The 22,406-nt window shown below is 40.7% G+C and overlaps 3 protein-coding genes across 3 annotated transcripts; all 3 read right to left on the reverse strand.

Annotated features, from left to right (window-relative positions):
• Window positions 1-683: 683 nt before the first annotated feature.
• On the reverse strand, window positions 684-4,966 carry LOC311255788 (extracellular calcium-sensing receptor-like; the record flags this gene model as incomplete). Its single annotated transcript, XM_084350438.1, has 9 exons — window positions 684-1,594; window positions 1,678-1,801; window positions 1,894-2,121; window positions 2,561-2,836; window positions 2,924-3,130; window positions 3,505-3,774; window positions 3,959-4,045; window positions 4,209-4,503; window positions 4,767-4,966. The coding sequence occupies 9 exons, from the start codon at window positions 4,964-4,966 to the stop codon at window positions 684-686; spliced, it is 2,598 nt and encodes an 865-aa protein (XP_084206564.1).
• Window positions 4,967-8,955: 3,989 nt separating this feature from the next.
• LOC311256471 (extracellular calcium-sensing receptor-like) lies at window positions 8,956-13,205 on the reverse strand (the record flags this gene model as incomplete). The annotated part of the gene is made up of 9 exons (XM_084351553.1): window positions 13,030-13,205; window positions 12,472-12,766; window positions 12,225-12,311; window positions 11,775-12,044; window positions 11,206-11,412; window positions 10,843-11,118; window positions 10,169-10,396; window positions 9,953-10,076; window positions 8,956-9,869 (listed from the first exon to the last, which is right to left on the reverse strand). The coding sequence occupies exons 1-9, from the start codon at window positions 13,137-13,139 to the stop codon at window positions 8,956-8,958; spliced, it is 2,511 nt and encodes an 836-aa protein (XP_084207679.1). The 5' UTR covers window positions 13,140-13,205.
• Window positions 13,206-15,760: 2,555 nt separating this feature from the next.
• On the reverse strand, window positions 15,761-20,434 carry LOC311255789 (extracellular calcium-sensing receptor-like; the record flags this gene model as incomplete). Its single annotated transcript, XM_084350439.1, has 9 exons — window positions 20,322-20,434; window positions 19,690-19,984; window positions 19,445-19,531; window positions 18,983-19,252; window positions 18,415-18,621; window positions 18,055-18,330; window positions 16,963-17,190; window positions 16,743-16,866; window positions 15,761-16,671 (listed from the first exon to the last, which is right to left on the reverse strand). Exons 1-9 carry the CDS (start codon window positions 20,429-20,431, stop codon window positions 15,761-15,763), a joined length of 2,508 nt encoding a protein of 835 aa, XP_084206565.1. The 5' UTR covers window positions 20,432-20,434.
• Window positions 20,435-22,406: the final 1,972 nt, after the last annotated feature.

Consider the following 22,406-nt stretch of genomic DNA (forward strand, 5'->3'; position numbering starts at 1 on the left):
TATGAAAGTAACTAGGAATATGTAATATGTTGCAGTTTGAAAGTAACTTGCCCAACACTGCCAGACAACAGACTGTTATTAGATAACTGTACTGTGAACAGTGCAGTAACATTATGGTATGGAAGCTGTCAAGATACTGCAACTTTATTTTCTGTAACTAGCACCTTAATAGACTTCTTTAGTAAAGACACTAACTACACTTCCTGCGAAGTAAGATGAAAACCATCTTTATTTCCTTCCCATTAAATCAGAACAGTACTGCAAAATAAAATTAAAACCATCTTTATTTTCTACCTGTTAGTTCCTTTTAAGACTTTCTCAGAGGCTAAGTTGCGACACCTTACAATAGGACTGAAACATACATCAGAGAGATAACAGATATCTGTTACTTCAGACACACCTTCTTTGGCAGGTCCAGTACAATTCTATACTTCTGACAAGCATTTCCAGTCAAATGTACTGTAGTTCTAAATTACATGGCATGAAAAGTGGCAAGAGGATAAATCATCAGCAGATGTATGTAAGTGGTCTGAGCATTGTGGATGCATGTGGCTATATCTTAGTAGCTACAAACTCCACAAAATTGTGGAGAACATTAGTCTACAATGGATGTGTGAAGCAGTGTCAATTTGATGTTTTTTTGTAAATGTTTTCATTCTATCTCATGAAGACAAGTGCAGTTACTAGGCCTGTATTTCCCGACCCATGATTGCCTTCTTTGTGTTCCTTTCTGGTCTCAGCAGGATTATGTAACATTTGGGTCCAAACAGTGCCACCAAGAGACCAAAACTGGAGGCCAGGATGGCAAATACCTCGACTGCATCTGCATATTTGCCTGGTGAGCTGATATAAGCAGGGACAAAGGCCACCCACACAGCGCAGAAGATCAGCATGCTGAAGGTAATAAGTTTGGCCTCATTGAAACTATCTGGAAGATTCCTTGCTATGAATGCAATCAGAAAACTGAGGGAAGCCAATGAGGCAATATAGCCCAGTAACACAGCAAAACCAACTGTGGACCCAACTGCACACTCATAAACAATCTTATCATTGTAGTATTGCGTGTTTTTATGAGGAGTTGGTGAGGAAGATACAAGCCAAGCAGTGCAGATTGCTGCCTGAACAGAAGTGAGAACAATAACTGTTCCTCTCTGCTGCAAAACACCAAACCACTTCAGGCTTGCTCCCCCTCCCGGCTTGGAGGCCTTGAACACAGCCAGAACCACCATGGTTTTTACCAGAATACATGAGACACAAAGCACAAAGCTGATCCCAAATGCTGCATGTCTCAGCTGGCATGTCCACAGTCTGGGACGACCGATAAACAACAGTGAACACAGGAAACATAACTTTAGAGACAGCAGTAACTGGAAACTCAGTTCTGAATTGTTGGCACGTACTATGGGTGTGGTATGATGATAAATAAAGATGCCCATGACAACAGCAGACATAAATGTGCCCAGCAAGGAGGCAACTGTCAAGCCGATACCCAGAGGCTCATGGTAGGAGAGAAACTCTATTTTCTTAGGAAGACAGTGGTCACGCTGGGGGCTGGACCAGAAGTCCTCAGGACAGCTGGTGCACCCCATGGCATCTATGAGAAAAGGAACAGACCTGAGATACTCTATATGTTTATATTATGTCTCAAAACTGCAATGTTTAAAGTTAAAAACCAACCAGTTTCATTGCTGATCTCCCCCTCAGAACAAGGGATGCAGTCAAAACAGCACACAGGTTCCCCTTTCTTTCTGGCCATGCGCGTACCTGGAGGACAGCTTTCACTGCACACTGAGCGGGGTGGCTACAGGGAGAAAAATAAGTATCTGTTATTCTCCATTACTTTACACTGCTATAATCAGTTATCCATGGTGTGTCTGAAAAATCAGATATAACCTTTTTTGATTCAAAGTTCCAGAAGATTTTGTCTTCATCAATTGTGAATTCTTCACCTTTGGAAGCCGACCTCTTGACCTCACCCACATTCTGAACTTCAGTTCTTCCATCAGGGAGCCACAGCCAGTTCATGACATCATAAATTGCTAAGGCATCACCATTCTCATCAAATGACACTTGATCACCAAATGTTGTAGTGAAGTTGACTTTTTCCAAGTAATACACTAGCTACATAGAGAGATGAAAAACCAAAGAGGACAGATTAAACCTCAACAACCAAAGACAATACTTGGGATGCCTGAACCTCCTGTATTTATTTTATGTTTTCCTAACCTATTCTAGCAGTCGGCATCTAGTATTTGCTTCTTCCAACCCATATGTAACTCTCCGTGGTTGACTAGGTTGTTGAGGTTTACAAAATAATTCTGTGTGATCATGGTAAACATGGGAAACCCAGTATTCAATTACCAAACTCCATACTACACTTATGAACATATCGAAACAAGAACCTATCTCTGAGCTGATAATACCAACTACTGCCATCACCCAATAGTAGGTAATTTCCTCTCACTATTTTGCACCTTACAATTAGTAGTACCGCTTGGCAAGAAACACTAAACTGTATGATTTAGTCATATAACAAATGAAGTGTAAACTGATATCACACCTGCCAAGGCTCCAATCTTTGCAATTTGCCACAGCTGTGCCTGCTGAAAGGCCCTCTCCCTGGCTCACATTGCAGCATGTCATCAAGGGCATAGGCCAGAGCATACACAGCCTTGTACACATTGTACTCTGGCCTGAGATTGGAAACGTCTAACAACTCAGTCTCCACTTCCTCTAGATTTTCCTGTCCAGTGCATAATGGTCCCCCAGCCTCCACCCAACCTGCTGGAGGTGGTGTAAATCTACATTGAAATGTGAATTCCCAAAACTGGTTTACCTGAAATATATTCAAAACAGTCTTATAAATGATGACTATATATTATTCTTGCTATTGCCAGATCAGATCGCACACTTAAGTTCTCACTATGCTATTTCCATAGCTGGTGTCATGTTGTATGTCAGGACGAATTTGTAGGAGGAATTCCCTGAAGCCTGGTATTTCTCCTCGACGGATGGCAATGCCCAGTGTGCCAGCCAGGTACGGCATGAAGTCAGGGGTCTGGAGGACAGTAGAAGCTGTCCAAGATTCACTCGCCATCCACTGCAGGCCTGTCACATTCTGCCTCACCACCTGTGTATCAAATAACATATATAACTCCACAATGCCATGTCACTAAAGTATTGTCTAGTCTCTGAATTGTAAACAGTACACACAAGTGATGTCTCACTTGTTCATACACCGATGCAATCCTGCGTTTTACACAGTATTTTATGAGCAAATTGATGCATATCATAACCACAGTTTGTGTAATTTGTCTGAGTAACTGATTGTACTCTAAAACCCTGCTAACAGGGCTTGAACAAAAAGAGGTGTAACCTATTCAAAGATATATTTGTCACAGACCAATATGTGTTTGCAACTTAAATGTTTCAGTTTGATGAATATAAACATTAAGACATGTAACTTGGCTACAATTGTAAATTGGGTTGTCGTTCAATCCCAACCTCTTCCATGAGGTTAATCATGTGACTCTCATGTGCAAACACAATGACCACACGAGCTGTGGATTCCTTCATCACATCCACAATCCTCCTATTTTCATCTGGGTGATCGCCCCAGGGCAAAATCTCAATGTAGGCTAGACAACCTCCACCAGAGTGTGCCAGGTCAGATTGGAAGGATCGAGCAGCGTGGAGTCCATAGTCATCATCACTGACCAGCAGACCTGCCCAACTCCAGCCAAAACGCTTCAGTATCTGAATCATAGCCTGCACCTAAGTGAATACAGAGATTAGTGCACAGGCTGGAGAACATGCTGAACAGTTTTTATATTGGATCATATTTAGTTATTGCATTTTTGGGAAAATAATTACTGTTGTAGTTTAGAGACATTTTTTTCTTGTGAATGTTTAACTGCACATGCTTTTATGCATTTTCATTTTGCTGATGGACGGTCACCTGGAAAGCATCACTTGGGATCATCCTGAAGAAGGATGGAAACTTCTGCCGGTCACTCAGACAGGAACATGTGGCAAAATGGCTCACCTGTGGAAGACACAGACTGTACATCCTGAAAACATTCCAAGCCTTTTCTGGCTCTTTTAATCTTTAAACGTTGATTTCTTAATGTTTACAACTGACATCAAACTTATAATCATATCAAAATGATCGACTGCTGGATTAACAGAAGGCAAACCGGAAAACTTACCATAGGTACTCTGTACAAACCTAAGACAGAGGAGATGGCAATAGAACGTGTAGAAGAAGAATCACCCACAATCCCTATGACTGGAGGGGTTCCTGCACAGGTCTCATCTAATAAAAACTGCTCCTCTTGACCACTGACTGCGGATAATCCTGCACGAAATCCAATTCCTAGATTGGCACAGTTATCGTAAAGACTGTATCCCAGAGTCACATTAGGTAGCAGCTTGGTGTTTTTGTTGATCTCATCAATAGCAAAGGCCATGGTCTGAGCCCTCCTAACTCCTAGAATATCAAAACTAACACAAATACCACTATTAACTATTGAAAAATACAACATACAGTAACTATGACAACATGAACACATTGCACAAGTACAAATTTTACAAACAATGATGGCAGTTATTTACAATAATTAAATAGATACAACTGTAGGAAAAAAGTAACATGTTAAAATAGCATAGCATCTTTCAGAGTAATATTTGATATGCAGAAATAGAAATGATTCATGGAACTGATTTTACCCAGCTTCGATTTTTTGCTGCTACGCTGACAGACTCACCCCTGGCAGGTAGGTTGTTGTGGCTCTGAGGTAAAAGACAGGTCAGGAAAGACAGAGAAGAAGTGGACCTGAAATATCCCACCTAGAACCACATCTCCAGCCTTGTGCATCTCATTTAGATGAAACTGTCCCTGTAACCGGCAGACGGAGGAATAAAGAGGGGAGGACACAACAGAAGATAAGTAGGGATACAACAACATGACATACACGAGCGAGAGCAATTTAATATCTATATATCCCCACATGACTTTCCTCCTGTTCATCTCTTTTCTGAGCCCAGTCAGCTTTATTGCAGTCAAGCTGTTTTATTGACTTGTAACAATGTTCAATCTTAAGCACCACCCAATTGGCTATAAGCAAGAGTCGGGGCAGGGCCCAAAATTATTGTAATTTTAGATTGATTTTGAGCATACTAAGACAAGTGGTGGAACACTATGTCTTCCCATCTACATTACTCTGCACTGTCTTTTTGATGGAGGGCTATATTGTACATATATGGTTGGCACACAGTAACTTGGATGATGATAGATATGATCTACTACTACCGTATGTACCGGACCTTGGTCTATCTAATTTGTAATGTTGGGAATTTGAGAAAGACCATGCAATTACATATTAAGTACAATGTCATATCAGATCCGAAATATACAGTCCCCAGAAAAAATGTTTTTCCACAAGTGAAAAAATGTTTTTTCTCAAGTGAAACAACGTTTATCTCACAAGTGATTTTTTTTTTTTTTTTTTTTCAGAAGTTTCACATGAAGAAAGTGCATATTTCTGGTAAGAAATTATAGAAAACGAGTTGTGTCTGAGATGGAGGTTTGAAAACATTCTTTATTAATTCTGCAATTTACGTTGTCCTTTGGCAGCACAAGGACAGTGAAGATCCAATGCATCCATCAGCAAAACGCACAAGTGTCAGCGCAGTATTTATTTGTTTACAGCCATCAGACTGACTGCTTCACATGCCACATTATGCACAACAATCAGTGGTATCCCTCAGCCTTGGATATCATTTGAAAATGGAAGTTTGATAGGTGAACACTATTCATTTCAGTCTAGTTACTGTGAACTTGGCCTGCATCATGATTAGGACTCACAATGAGAATATGGAGTGTAGCAATTCTGTGAGAGCTGTGAGGGCTTTCGTAAATCATACAATCCTGAGGACTGGGGAGACTGTGGAGAACGTCAGCCTACGAAGGATGTGTGAAGTGGTGACCACATGTTTGGGATGCTCTGGATCGGCGAATACGACAGCGTGTTCCAGTTCCTGCCAATATCCAGCAACTTCGCACAGGAGTGGACCAACATTCCACAGGCCACAATCAACAACCTGATCAACTCTATGCGAAGGAGATGTGTTGCACTGCATGAGGCAAATGGTGTTCACACCAGATACTGACTGATTTTTTGACCCTCCCCAATGAAGCAAAACTGCACATTTCAGAGTGGCCTTTTATTGTGGCCAGCCTAAGGCACACCTGTGCAATGACCATGCTGTCTAATCAGCATCTTGATATGCCACACCTGTGAGGTGGGATGGATTATCTCGGCAAAGGAGAAGTGCTCACTAACACAGATTTAGACAGATTTGTTTTTGCTCCCATTTTTCATGAGCTGAACTCAAAGATCCAAAACATTTTCTATATACACAAAAGAACATTTCCCACAAATATTGTTCACAAAAGTGTTGCGTTTATATTTTTGTTCAGTGTAGTTATGTCACGTAATGCGTTACAATCCGCATTACAGACCAAACTGAAGCATTTATTGTTGTTTTTTTAAGAATCCCTCCACACCACCCATGACAGCAACCTTCTGCCACTGGAAAAAAAACAAACTCTGTGTGACAGAAATTAGCCATATTTTGCAGGCCTCATGATGAAGCCTAATACTCTGAGTGCACTTTAATTTACATCCTTGAATCACATATGCCCATGCATTCCTTGTTCTGTGAACTATAATCAAAAGGCATTGAAAAATATTTTTTTGTCATTTATTGACTTGCCGCATTGTTTAATCTTAAAGGAATAGTTCACTCTAGAATGAAATTCAGTCATTACCGGTATTTACATCCTGCTGTGAGTTTCAAAGTTTCAAATCACTAGTGCAGGCAGATCGCTCTTGTGTTTGTGTGTCACTCAGTCGCTCACAGCAGGATGTAAATACCGGTGTGTATCTATCGCGAGTCTCGTTGATCTTGTCTGGCATGGCTTCCGTAGTGCATTCGGCTGTTAGGGAGACTCGCGTGCATGCGGGAGCGTGCCTCCAGGCAAATATAGTATAGTGACTGTTTAGGCTGGAAAAATGTACTAAATGACGTCATTTCGAGGTAACTCTGGATGTCGCCACTTCAGGACACTTGGATTGCAGCGGACGAGCAGTATGGAAGAATATTACAAAGTTTTTGTGTAGTTTTATGGACCTTTTCGTCTCGGATGGCATTTATGCTCGTTATATGGATTATTGCTGCCGGAGGGTTGCACTTTGAGGAATAAGAAACTACACCGGACTTCTACTCAGCATGAGGGTGAGTCGATAATGACTACATTTCGTTCTAGAGTGAACTATTCCTTTAAGCACCACCCAATGGGCTATAAGCAAGAGTCGGGGCAGGGCCTAAAGTTATAGTGCTGTCAGATTGATTTTGAGCATACTAAGGCAAGTGGTGAAACACTATGTCTTCCCATCTATTTTTCCTTGCACTGACTTTTTCATGACAACAGTCATGAAAAAGTCAAGTGTTGGGGTAACGTGTTACAAAAGCAACATGTTACAGTCGTATATTTCTTTTAAGGATCTATGGCCAGCACTGGGACCTACAATGTTAAATATTGTTAATGTATCATTCATGACTGGCGTCCCTGCTAGTTTTAAGTCTGCTGTGGTTAAGCCTCTACCTGAGAAACCACATGTTGACCCAGGGTCTTTAAATAATTATAGACCAGTATCCAACCTTCCCTTCTTCTCTGAAGTCTTGAAAAGAGTTGTGTCCCACCAACTTTCAGGCTACCTACTTCATAATAATCTTCTGGAACCTTTTTAATCAGCCTGTCATTCCACCGAAACTGCACTTACTAAAGTGGTTAATGACATTCTACTTACTATAATAATAATAATAATAATAATAATAATAATAATAATAATAATACACTTAATCTATATAGAACCTTTCAGGATACCCAAGGATGCTTAGGGACGGATCTACTAAAGGTTTGTGTGTATTAAAACGTGTGCAAACTCCTTGCACACGCAAAAAATTGTACAAACCGATTTACTAACAGTGCGCAAAAAGGGTTGCGTCTGTCAAAGGTGCAAAATAGCGCGTCTGCATCCAGTTAGTAAGTTTGCAGCAATGAATGTGCAATATGGGGCGTTTACACGCAATTGTGCGTGTTCTGGGTGGAGAAAATGTAAATATATTAATTTAGAAACTGCGTCTATATTTAACACGTCTCAAAGGGAGGTGCAAACGGTTTGTATGCGTAATTGCGCACACATGGCTGCCGTTATTGTTGCAAGAAGGAGACGCCGAGAACGCATTTTCACCCTCATTTTTGGGATGAATGAGGAAATTATAATTAGAACATATCGCTTATCCAGCCTTGCCATTTTGGAGCTGTTGGAGGATTTCAGAGCAGATTGCACCTGCTCTTCAACACTGGTCAGAGGCATCTCATCCACGATGCCCCCGCCTGTTTTATTTGCAGACCTTTTATTATACGGCAATTTTTCTTTTGTTATGTTACTACCTACAAACTCTACAAAATTGTGGTGAACATCAGCCTACGAGGGATGTGTGAAGCAATGACCAGATATGGACTGATGTAGTTTGACAATTTTATCATGATGAACAACATATGACCCGCCAAGAAAGTGAAACCATGTTAAACACAACAGTCTTTAATTACACCAATGAAAACCAATCCATCGTTATATAAGATGCTGTAGAATAACTAAAAGACATTTCATGTTCACTTCACATTCTTGTGGGTGAAATCCTTTGCGCAACGTACATAAGTTACCTGTGTGACATAAGCTACCTACGTACATTACGTACATGTATATGACATAAGTGTGTGACGTATGTGAACTTACATAATAAAGATAAAATAAGTCAAATTGACGTTTTTTTTGTATTGTATATAGAAAAAGGCTTCAGTCTGTCTCATGCAGACAAGTGCAGTTACTTGGCCTGGATTTCTCGACCCATGATTGCCTTCTTTGTGTTCCTCTCTGGTCTCAGCAGGATTATGTAACATTTGGGTCCAAACAGTGCCACCAAGAGACCAAAACTGGAGGCCAGGATGGCAAATACCTCCACTGCATCTGCATATTTGCCTGGTGAGCTGACATAAGCAGGGACAAAGGCCACCCACACAGCACAGAAGATCAGCATACTGAAAGTGATGAGTTTGGCCTCATTGAAACTATCTGGAAGATTCCTTGCTATGAATGCAATCAGAAAACTGAGGGTGGACAGAAGGCCAATATAGCCCAGTAACACAGCAAAACCAATTGTGGACCCAACTGCACACTCGTAAACAATCTTATCATTGTAGTATTGCATGTTTTTATGAGGAGTTGGGGAGGCAGATACAATCCAGGCAGTGCAGACTGCTGCCTGAATAGAAGTGAGACCAACAACTGTTCCTCTCTGCTGCAAAACACCAAACCACTTCAGGCTAGCTCCCCCTCCTGGCTTGGAGGCCCTGAACACTGCCAGAACCACCATGGTTTTTACCAAAATACATGAGACACAAAGCACAAAGCTGATCCCAAATGCTGCATGTCTCAGCTGGCATGTCCACAGTCTGGGATGACCAATAAACAGCAGTGAACACAGGAAACACAACTTAAGAGACAGCAGTAACTGGAAACTCAGTTCTGAATTGTTGGCACGTACTATGGGTGTGGTATGATGATAAATAAAGATGCCCATGACAACAGCAGACATACATGTGCCCAGCAAGGAGGCAACTGTCAAGCCGATACCCAGAGGCTCATGGAAGGAGAGAAACTCTATTTTCTTAGGAACACAGTGGTCACGCTGGGGGCTGGACCAGAAGTCCTCAGGACAGCTGGTGCACCCCATGGCATCTATGAGAAAAGGAACAGACCTAGGATACTCTATATGTTTATATTGTGTCTCAAAACTGCAATGTTTAAAGTTAAAAACCAACCAGTTTCATTGCTGATCTCCCCCTCAGAACAAGGGATGCAGTCAAAACAGCACACAGGTTCCCCTTTCTTTCTGGCCATGCGGGTACCTGGAGGACAGCCTTCACTGCACACTGAGCGGGGTGGCTACAGGGAGAAAAGTAATTATCTGTTATTCTCCATTACTTTACACTGCTATAATGAGTTATCCATGGTGTGTCTGAAAAATCCAATATAACCTTTTTTGATTCAAAGTTCCAGAAGATTTTGTCTTCATCAATTGTGAGTTCGTCACCTTTGGAAGCCGACCTCTTGACCTCACCCACATTCTGAACTTCAGTTCTTCCATCAGGGAGCCACAGCCAGTTCATGACATCATAGATTGCTAAGGCATCACCATTCTCATCAAATGACACTTGATCACCAAATGTTGTAGTGAAGTTGACTTTTTCCAAGTAATGCACTAGCTACATAGAGAGATGAAAAACCAAACAGGACAGATTAAACCTCAACAACCAAAAACAATACTTGGGATGCCTGAACCTCCTGTATTTATTTTATGTTTTCCTAACCTATTCTAGCAGTCGGCATCTAGTATTTGCTTCTTCCAACCCATATACTGTAACTGTCCGTGGTTGACTAGGTTGTTGAGGGTTACAAAATACTTCTGTGCGATCATGGTAAACATGGGATACCCAGTATTCAATTACCAAACTCCATACCACACTTATGAACATATCAAAACAAGAACCTATCTCTGAGCTGATAATACCAACTACTGCCATCACCCAGTAGTAGGCAATTTCCTCTCACTATTTGTTAGGCACATTACAATAAGTAGTACCACTTTGCAAGAAACACTAAACTGTATGATTTAGTCATATAACAGATGGAGTGTAAACTGATATCACACCTGCCATGGCTCCAATCTTTGCAAATTGCCACAGCTGTGCCCGCTGAAAGGCCCTCTCCCTGGCTCACACTGCAGCATGTCATCAAGGGCATAGGCCAGAGCATACACAGCCTTGTACACATTATACTCTGGCCTGAGATTGGAAATGTCCAACAACTCAGTCTCCACATCCTCTAGATTTTCCTGTCCAGTACATAATGCTCCCCCAGCCTCCACCCAACCTGCTGGAGGTGGTGTGAATCTACATTGAAATGTGAATTCCCAAAACTGGTTTACCTGAAATATATTCAAAACAATCTCATAAATGATGACTATATATTATTCTTGCAATTGCCAGATCAGATAGCACAGTTCAGTTCTCACTATGCTCTTTCCATTGCTGTTGTTGTGTTGTATGTCAGGATGAATTTGTAGAAGGAATTCCCTGAAGCCTGGTATTTCTCCTCGACGGATGGCAATGCCCAGTGTGCCAGCAAGGTACGGCATTAAGTCAGGGGTCTGGAGGACAGTAGCAGCTGTCCAGGCTTCACTGGCCATCCACTGCAGGCCTGTCACATTCTGCCTCACCACCTGTGTATCAAATAACATATATAACTCCCCAATCCCATGTCACTAAAGTATTGTCTAGTCTCTGAATTGTAAACAGTACACACAAGTGATGTCTTACTTGTTCATACACAGATGCAATCCTTTGTTTTACACAGTATTTTATGAGCAAAGTGATGCATATCATCATAACCACAGTTTTGTGTGATTTGTCTGACTAAATGATAGTACTCTAAAACCTTGCTAACAGGGCATTGGACAAAAAGAGGTGTAAACTATTCAAAGATATTTTTGTCACAGACCAACATGTGTTTGCAACTTAAATCTTTCAGTTTGATGAATATAAACATTAAGACATGTAAATTGGGTTGTTGTTCAATCCCAACCTCTTCCATAAGGTTAATCATGTGACTCTCATGTGCAAACACAATGACCACACGAGCTGTGGATTCCTTCATCACATCCACAATCCTCCTATTTTCATCTGGGTGATCGCCCCAGGTCAAAATCTCAATGTAGGCGAGACAACCTCCACCAGAGTGTGCCAGGTCAGATTGGAAGGATCGAGCAGCGTGGAGTCCATAGTCATCATCACTGACCAGCAGACCTGCCCAAGTCCAGCCAAAACGCTTCAGTATCTGAATCATAGCCTGCACCTAAGTGAATACAGAGATTAGTGCACAGGCTGGAGAACATGCTGAACAGTTTTTATATTGGATCATATTTAGTTATCGCATTTTTGGGAAAATAATTGTTTTTGCAGTTTAGAGACGTTTTTTCATAATATTCAACTGCACATGCTTTCATGCATTTTCATTGTGCTGATGGATGGTCACCTGGAAAGCATCACTTGGGATCGTCCTAAAGAAGGATGGGAACTTCTGCCGGTCACTCAGACAGGAACATGTGGCAAAATAACTCACCTGTGAAAGACACAGACTGTACATCCTGAAAACATTCAAAGCCTTTTCCTGCTCTTTTAATCTTTAAATGCTGATTTCTTAATGTTTACAACTGACATCAAACTTGAAATCATATCAAAATGATCCACTGAATTAACAGAAGGCAAACCAGAAAACTTACCATTGGTACTCTGTACAAACCTAAGACAGAGGAGATGGCAATAGAACGTGTAGAAGAAGAATCACCCACAATCCCTATGACTGGAGGGGTTCCTGCACAGGTCTCATCTAATATAAACTGCTCCTCTTGACCACTGACTGCGGATAATCCTGCACGAAATCCAATTCCTAATTTGGCACAGTTATCGTAAAGACTGTATCCCAGAGTCACATTAGGTAGCAGCTTGGTGTTTTTGTTGATCTCATCAATAGCAAATGCCATGGTCTGAGCCCTCCTAAATCCTAGAATATCAAAACTAACACAAATACCACTATTAACTATTGAAAAATACAACATACAGTAACTGTGACAACATGAACACATTGCACAAGTACAAATTTTACAAACAATTATGGCAGTTATTTACAATAATTAAATAGATACAACTGTAGGAAAAAAGTAACATGTTAAAATAGCATAGCATCTTTCAGAGTAATATTTGATATGCAGAAATAGAAATGATTCATGGAATTGATTTTCCCCAGCTTCGATTCTTTGCTGCTACGCTGACAGACTCACCCCTGGCAGGTAGGTTGTTGTGGCTCTGAGGTAAAAGACAGGTCAGGAAAGACAGAGAAGAAGTGGACTTGAAATATCCCACCTAGAACGACATCTCCAGCCTTGTGCATCTCATTTAGATGAAACTGTCCCTGTAAACGGCAGGAGGAGGAATAAAGAGGGGAGGACACAGCAGAAGAGAAGTAGGAACACAACAACATGACATACACGAGCGAGAGCAATTTAATATATCCCCACATGACTTTCTTCCTGTTCATCTCTTTTCTGAGCCCAGTCAGCTTTATTGCAGTCAACCTGTTTTATTGACTTGTAACAATGTTTAATCTTAAGCACCACCCAATGGGCTATAAGCAAAATTAGGGGCAGGGCCCAAAATTATTGTAATTTTAGATTGATTTTGAGCATACTAAGACAAGTGGTGGAACAATATGTCTTCCCATCTACTTTACTTTGCACTGTCTTTTTGATGGAGGGCTATATTGTACATATATGGTTGGCACACAGTAATTTGGATGATAGTAGATATGATCAGTTCTGTAGAAAAGTATGTGCAAGACAGGTTAACCTATCAGACCTTTGTCTATCTAATTTGCAATGTTGGGAATTTGCGAAAGACCACGCGATTACATAAATACAATGTCATATCAGATCCGATATATATACAGTCCCCAGAAAAAATGTTTTTTTCACAAGTTTCACATGAAGAAAGTGCATATTTCTGGTAAGAAATGATAGAAAACATGTTGGCCCTCATTTATCAAATGAACGTACGGGAGAAAACTGTGCGTACGACCATTTCCACGCAAGCTTCGGCATTTATTAATTTGGACGTGAGCGGAAGCTACGATTAGCTCTCACGTCAGGTCTGAGCTCGTGTACGCAAATCTGAGTCTGTGGATTTGCGGTGCAGCACAGCAAAATCTGTCTGAGTCTGAAAATAATTATTAAACAAACCTCAGCTGTCATGAAGCATAAGCAGCCACATATTTAGAACAGATCAAAACGGATTCTTAAAACGAATAAAACAAAATAAAAAATATATTAATTTTAAAAAAAGGCCACGTTTTTACTGATACCACTTTTTTGTAAAATAAAACAATATGATAGGCTAAATAGCCTACATGACAACTAATTATTGCACATTAAAATTTGAAATAATAATACAAAAAGGTAATTTTATGAGCTTGCTGGGTTTCCGAATGTGGTTGGAGCAATTGATTGCACTCATGTGCGTCTGAAGGCACCATCCATGAATGATTACGCATTCATCAATCGCAAAAACTACCACTCGATAAATGTACAGGTAATTTGTGATGCCAAGCTATCACTTTTAAACGTGGTGGCCAGGTGGCCGGGGACACACACACGATTCTTTTATATTTCAAAACAGCTGTGTTGGCGCGCGGCTGCAGGAGGGCGCACTGCAGAGCCAAAATCATCTCCTCGGTAAGTAGCTACCCTAGATAAATTGCATTAAACTAAACAAGGTATCAGATGATGAACATTTTGGTGTGGTTCTTCTAGGTGACAAGGGTTATCCTCTAACGGAATACCTAATAACCCCGCTGGCAAACCCTGCTACAGAGCAGGAACGCAGATTCAAAAGTGCGCACACACGCACACGGGTCACAGTGGAGCGCTGCTTCGGGTTGCTGAAGGGCAGGTGGCTCTGTCTCGGACCAGCAGGGGGAACGCTGCTGTATACCCCAGAGAAAGTGTGCGATATTATTTTGGCCTGTTCAGTTTTGCACAACATTGCATTAGTGAATGGAGTGCCTTTTGATGTGCCGGCGCAGCCAGGTGAGCCAATGCCCATTTGTCGCTCCATCTCGGAAAAGTTTCTTTTCTTGCCAGTGTTTCTACATGTTTGACCTCAGTGGGCGAGGCCTCTGAACCAGGAATATTTAAGGGCGTAACATGTTAATGACGATCGAATTCAGCCGCCGTATTTATCAAGACCCGATCATTCGTACGCTGGGATTGATCAGATACGAATGTTTCTTAAATCACACGTGTGTCCTGTCGTAAGACCAATTCTGCGCTCAGATCTGCACCTGTTTTCACGCAAGATTGATAAATGAGGGCCGTTGTGTCTGAGATGGAGGTTTGAAAACATTATTTATTAATTCTGCAATTTACATTGTCCTTTGGCAGCACAAGGACAGTGAAGATCCAATGCATCCATCAGCAAAACGCACAAGTGTCAGCGCAGTATTTATTTGTTTACAGCGATCAGACTGACTGCTTCACATGCCAAATTATGCACAACAATCAGTGGTATCCCTCAGCCTTGGATATCATTTGAAAATGGAAGTTTGATAGGTGAACACTATTCATTGAAGTCTAGTTACTGTGAACTCGGCCTGCATCATGATTAGGACTCACAATGAGAATATGGAGTGTAGCGATTCTGTCAGAGCTGTCACTGACTTTATTTACAGGCTTTCGTAAATCATACAATCCTGAGGACTGGGGAGACTGTGGAGAACGTCAGCCTACGAAGGATGTGTAAAGTGGTGACCAGATCTCTAAGCTGTGAGACATTTCATATTCATTTCATATTCTCGTGGGCCAAATCCTTTACATAACATACATGACATAAATTACCTATGTGACATAATTTACCTACATGTTGTAAGTGAACTTACATAATAATGTTAAAATAAGTCAAGTTGACATATTTGTATACAGAAAAAGTATTCATTCTGTCTCATGAAGATAAGTGCAGTTATTATGTTTGGATTTCCCGACCCATGATTGCTTTCTTTGTGTTCATCTCTGGTCTCAGCAGGATTATGTAACATTTGGGTCCAAACAGGGCCAGCAAGAGGCCAAAACTGGAGGCCAGGATGGCAAACACCTCCACTGCATCTGCATATTTGCCTGGTGAGCTGATATAAGCAGGGACAAATGCCACCCACACAGCACAGAAGATCAGCATGCTGAAAGTGATGAGTTTGGCCTCATTGAAAGTATCTGGAAGATTCCTTGCTATAAATGCGATCAGAAAACTGAGTAAAGCCAATGAGCCAATATAACCCAGTAACACAGCAAAACCAACTGTGGACCCAACTGCACACTCATAAACAATCTTATCATTGTTGTATTGAGTGTTTTTATGAGGTGTTGGTGAGGCAGATACAAGCCAGGCTGTGCAGACTGCTGCCTGAACAGAAGTGAGAACAATAACTGTCCCTCTCTGCTGCAAAATACCGAACCACTTGAGACTGGCTCCATCTCCTGGCTTGGAGGCCTTGAACACAGCCAGAACCACCATGGTTTTTACCAGAATACATGAGACACAAAGCACAAAGCTGACCCCAAATGCTGCATGTCTCAGCTGACATGTCCACAGTCTGGGACGACCAATAAACAGCAGTGAACACAGGAAACATAACTTAAGAGACAGCAGTAACTGGAAACTCAGTTCTGAATTGTTGGCACGTACTATAGGTGTGGTGCGATTATAGATAAAGATGCCCAGGACAACAGCACACATACATGTGCCCAGCAATGAGGTTGCTGTCAAGCAGATACCCAGAGGCTCATGGTAGGAGAGAAACTCTGTTTTCTTAGGGACACAGTGGTCACGCTGGGGGCTGGACCAGAAGTCCTCGGGACAGCTGGTGCACTTCATGGAGTCTATGAGAAAAGGAACCGACTTGTGATATATTGCTGTTTCCACACTACAATGTTTAAAACTAAATACCAACCAGTCTCATTACTGATCTTCCCCTCAGAGCAAGGGATGCAGTCAAAACAGCACACAGGTTTCCCTTTCTTTCTGGCCATGCGGGTACCTGGAGGACAGCTTTCACTGCACACTGAGCGGGGTGGCTATAGGGATAAAAAAATAAAAAATCTGTTATTATACACTATTTTACATTGTTGTAATGAGTTATCCATCAAGTGTCTAAAAAAATCAGAAGCAACCTTTTTTGATTCAAAGTTCCAGAAGATTTTGTCTTCATCAATTGTGAGTTCGTCACCTTTGGAAGCCGACCTCTTGACCTCACCCACATTCTGAACTTCAGTTCTTCCATCAGGGAGCCACAGCCAGTTCATGACATCATAGATTGGTAAGGCATCACCATTTTCATCAAATGACACTTGATCACCATATGGTGTGGTGAAGTTGACCTTTTGCAAGTAATACACTAACTATGAATATAAGAATAAGGAAGAGAGAAAAAGATTAAGATATAGATTAAAAAACAATTCTAAATGACCATGTTGATGAGGATTCAAGTATCAAACTGTGAATTTTACTCATGAACAGATGAACATATTAATAATTCCAACAAAATCTTTCCTTTTGAAGTAAAGACACACTTGTATAGAAGCTCTGAGAGGCAAGTAAGAGCAAAAATTCTGGTGATCCATTTTCAATGTCTTCGAAGGCATTGATGTTTTCTTCCAGGTGAATGCCAGCACCAATCAAAATACATTTCCAGCCTACAGGAAGACATGATGATAATTTTACATAACTTAAAATGCACAATATGTGTACCTTGTTTAGAGTGCATAGAGAAGAAAGAAGAAAACATGAATGCTTCATTCTCCTTTTAGAACATGGTGTATTGGTGTAGTTCAACGTCTTGTGGCCAACACTAGTATTACATTAAACAAACACCTTTTTAACCTCAAATTTTGTCCCCTCCTTTCACAGATGGAAATAAAAAGGAAACCTAGAAAACTGATCATGGTAAAGCTTGTTTTTCTCATCTGGCAAAACGTATTCCTTACTCAATGAACAAAATTAAACAAAATTATCATGGTAAAAAACTTTTTCTCTTTCTCTTAAGTCATAAGCAGGAGGAGAGGAAACAATTTCGATCTGAATAAGAAATCTGATCACAAGATTTTTTTTTTTTTCTAACTTGCCTCTCAGGGCTTCTGTACATTTCTGGATAACTAGTGACAAGGTATTTTGTGTCTGAACACACAATGCTATCTACTGCTATCACCCAGCAGTAGGAAAAATCTGATTTTGTGATTTAAACAGAGTGTGAACTGATGTCACACCTGCCATGGCTCCAGTCTTTGTAAATTGCCACAGCTGTGCCCGCTGAAAGGCCCTCTCCCTGGCTCACACTGCAGCATGTCATCGAGGGCATAGGCCAGAGCATACACAGCCTTGTACACATTATACTCTGGCCTGAGATTGGAAATGTCCAACAACTCACTCTCCACATCCTCTAGATTTTCCTGTCCAGTACATAATGCTCCCCCAGCCTCCACCCAGCCTGCTGAAGGTGGTGCAAATCTACACTGAAATGTGTATTCCCAAAACAGTTTCACCTGCAATGCAACCAGCATTTAAACAGAAATAAAAATAAAATTATTCTTAGACTTTGTCATCAGTTTATAAGATTAAACTCTCACCATGCTATTTCCATAGCTGTTGTTGTGGTTTAGGTCAGGACGTATTCGTAGCAGGAATTCCCTGAGCCCTGGTATTTCTCCTCGACGGATGGCAATGCCCAGTGTGCCAGCCAGGTACTGTATGAGGTGGGGAGTCTGAAACACGGCAGCTGCTATCCAGGCTTCACTGGCAATCCACTGCAGACCTGTCACATTTTGTCTCACCACCTGTGTATTGAACCAACTATATAAATGAATCCTGCTATACCACTTTAGTAATGCCTTATTATATGCAGTTTATATGCTTGTCTTAGTCACTGATACACAGGTACAATCCTGTGTTTTACACAGTTATATGAGCAAAGTGATGGATATCATCATGTCTGGAAATTAGTGTAACGGGGGTGAGTAAATGATCTCACTCTGAAACCCTGCTAAAAGCATCCTTAACTAATGAGTTAAATCAAACTAAATCTATTTTTTCTCAACCCGATACGTTGTTGTAAACTGATTCTCTCAGTTTGACAATCAAAACATTAAGTTGTGGAATTAAATTGTGTCATATCTAAGTTTTATTTCAAGCACAAACCTCTTCCATGAGGTTAATCATGTGACTCTCATGTGCAAACACAATGACCACACGAGCTGTGGATTTCTTCATCACATCCACAATCCTCCTTAGTTCAGCTCGGTCATTTTCCCATGGTAAGATCTCAACGTAGGCCAGACAACCTCCACCAGACTGAACAAAGTCAGATTGGAAGGATCGAGCAGCGTGGAGTCCATAGTCATCGTCACTGACCAGCAGACCTGCCCAAGTCCAGCCAAAGTGGTTCAAAATCTGGATCATAGCACGAACCTAAGTGAGTACAGAGTGACGTGGTTAGTGTACAGACAGAAAATAAAAAAAATGCTCAACAGGTTTCACAATGAATCATGTTTAATTATTGCCTTTTAAAGATATTTTGTGTTGCATTAAAGGGAAGCTCTTTCTGAGGAATGATTAACTGCAATTCTTTTATGCATTTTCATTTTGCTGATGGATGGTCACCTGGAAAGCATCACTTGAGATCGTCCTAAAGAAGGATGGGAACTTCTGCCGGTCACTCAGACAGGAACATGTGGCAAAATAACTCACCTGTGAAAGACAAAGACTGCACATCCTGAAAACATTCAAAGCCTTTTCCAGCTCTTCTAACTTTTAATAGTTGATTGCATGTTTATAACTGACATTAAATTTGAAATCAAATCAAAATGATCCACAAAAAATATTAGATGGCAAAGTGGAAGACTTACCATAGGTAATCTGTATGGACCTAAGACAGAGGAAATGGCAATAGAACTTGTAGAAGAAGAATCACCCACGATCCCTATGACTGGAGGGTTTCCCACACAGGTCTCGTCTAATATAAACTGCTCCTCTTGACCACTGACGAGGGACATTGCTGCACGAAATCCAATCCCCAGTTTGTAGCAGTTATCATAAAGACTGTATCCCAGAGTCACATTAGGTAGCAGGTTGGCGTTTCTGTTGATCTCATCAATTGCAAAGGTCATGGTCATGGCAGCCCTGAACCCTGGAATGTCAAAACTGACAAAAAAATAAATAAATACATGTTTATATTTATATATATACATATATATATATATATGTATATACATATATATATATATATATATATATATATATATATATATACACACATTTTACGAAAGAAAAATACATGATACTACAACTTTTGAAATTAGGCCAGTTGAATATTAACAATTATATATATATATATATATATATATATTTAAAACGTAATTAAAACGATTTAAGAAAAACATAAATGCTAAATATCATTCTTCCAGAGTAATATTTAATTTGCAGAATTACAACCACAAATGCAACAGATTTTCCCCAGCTGCTTCCCTGACAAACTCACCCATAGCAGGTAGGCTGTTGTGGCTCTGAGGTAAAAGACAGGTCAGGAAAGAGAGAAAAGAAGTTGATCTCAAACAGCCCACCTAGAACCACATCTCCAGCTTTGTGCATCCCATTAAGATGAAACTGTCCCTGTAACTGGCAGGAGGAGGAATAAAGAGGGGAGGACACAACAGAAGAGAAGTAGGAATACAACAACATGAAATACATGAGCGAGAGCAATTTAATATCTAAAAATCCCCACATGATCCCCTCCTGTTCATCCCTGTTCATCCCTTTTCTGAGCCCAGTCAGTGTTATTGCTGTCAACCTCTTTTATTGACTTGCAGCATTGTTTAATCTTAAACACCACCCAATGGGGAATAAGCAAAAGTAGAGGCAGGGCCTAGAATTATCGTAATTTCAGATTGATTTTGAGCATACTAAGACAAGTGGTGGAACAATATGTCTTCCCATCTATTTTTCTTTGCACTGACTTTTTGATGGAGGGCTATATTGTACATAAGTGGTTGGCACACAATCATTTTGATGATAGTAGATATGATCAGTTCTGTAGAAAAGTGTGGGCAAGACATGTTAACCTATTAGACTTTTGTCTATCAAATTTGCAGAGATTTGTTGAGAATTTGAGAAGAGAAGTATCATACAATTACAAATCAAATACAATGCCATATCAGATCCGAAATATATTAGTTAGACACTTGGGTCGGTTGGTTCAACAACTCACAAGTGGCCCTAATGACTCTGAAACTCAGAGTTCACACGTGACCTTAATGATTCTGTAAGGACACTCCCACACAGGGTTTAAAGCCTGCAACTCACTTCCAATTAGGTAGAACTGAAGAAGCCTCTTGGATGAGAGGTGAAACGACTTCAAGAAACTGAAACAAGTCCAGTTGCCTATGACATAGCACTTAGAACTACCATGACCTGGATGACTGAGAACCTTCATCATTAGCTAGACGCTATTTTACCCCTGTTGTGAGGTACTATAATGCTACCAACATATAATAACAGCGGCTTTATCAGACCACATAGACTGTTATTTGATAAATGTAATGCCATATTAAAAAAGGTCAGACAAAACACAGATCAGATTGGGCTTTATTTAACATAGTTTTACCTTCTTACAAATACACACACTCAAACCACATATCATATCATCAAATATCATTACTGATCACAGAAATTGTAATTGTTTATTATCTATATATTTGCCTATCATGTCTTCGTATATCTCTTGTTTTCTTCTTGTTGTCGTTGTTTTGATGTGGTTTGACACCTCCACTGCATCTGCATATTTGCCTGGTGAGCTGATATAAGCAGGGACAAAGGCAACCCACACAGTGCAGAAGATCAACATGCTGAAAGTGATGAGTTTGGCCTCATTAAAAGTAGAAGTTGCTATGAATGCAATCAGAAATCTTATCATTGTAGTATTGAGTGTTTTTATGAGGAGTTGGGGAGGCAGATACAATCCAAGAACCATAACTGTCCCTGTCTGCTGCAAAACACCAAAACACTTCAGGCTGGCTCAACTTCCTGGCTTGGAGGCCTTGAATACAGCCATAACCACCATGGTTTTTACCAAAATACATGAGACACAAAGCACTTTTCAGGCTATCAACTAACACTGATGAAAACCCATCTGTGATAATAGCAGATGCTGTAGAATAACTTTATCTAAGCGGGAAGACATTTCATATTCATTTCATATTCTCCTGGGTGAAAGTTCTATACATTACATACAAACCCCAATTCCAATGAAGTTGGGACATTGTGTAAAATGGCATTGTCTTGCTGAAATAGGCAGGGACGTCCCTGAAAAAGACGTTGCTTTGACGGCAGCAGATGTTGCTCCAAAACCTGTATGTACCTTTTGAGCATTAATGGTGCCTTCACAGATGTGCAAGTTACCCATGCCATGGGCACTAACGCACCCCAATACATTCACAGATGCTGGCTTTTGAACTTTGCACTGATAACAATCTGGATGGTCCTTTTCCTCTTTGGCCCAGAGGACACGACGTCCATGATTTCCAAAAACAATATGAAATGTGGACTCATCAGACCACAGCACACTTTT

The sequence above is a fragment of the Pagrus pagrus genome, assembly GCF_965226575.1.
Source record: "Pagrus pagrus genome assembly, chromosome: 4".
Classification (NCBI taxonomy): domain Eukaryota; kingdom Metazoa; phylum Chordata; class Actinopteri; order Spariformes; family Sparidae; genus Pagrus; species Pagrus pagrus.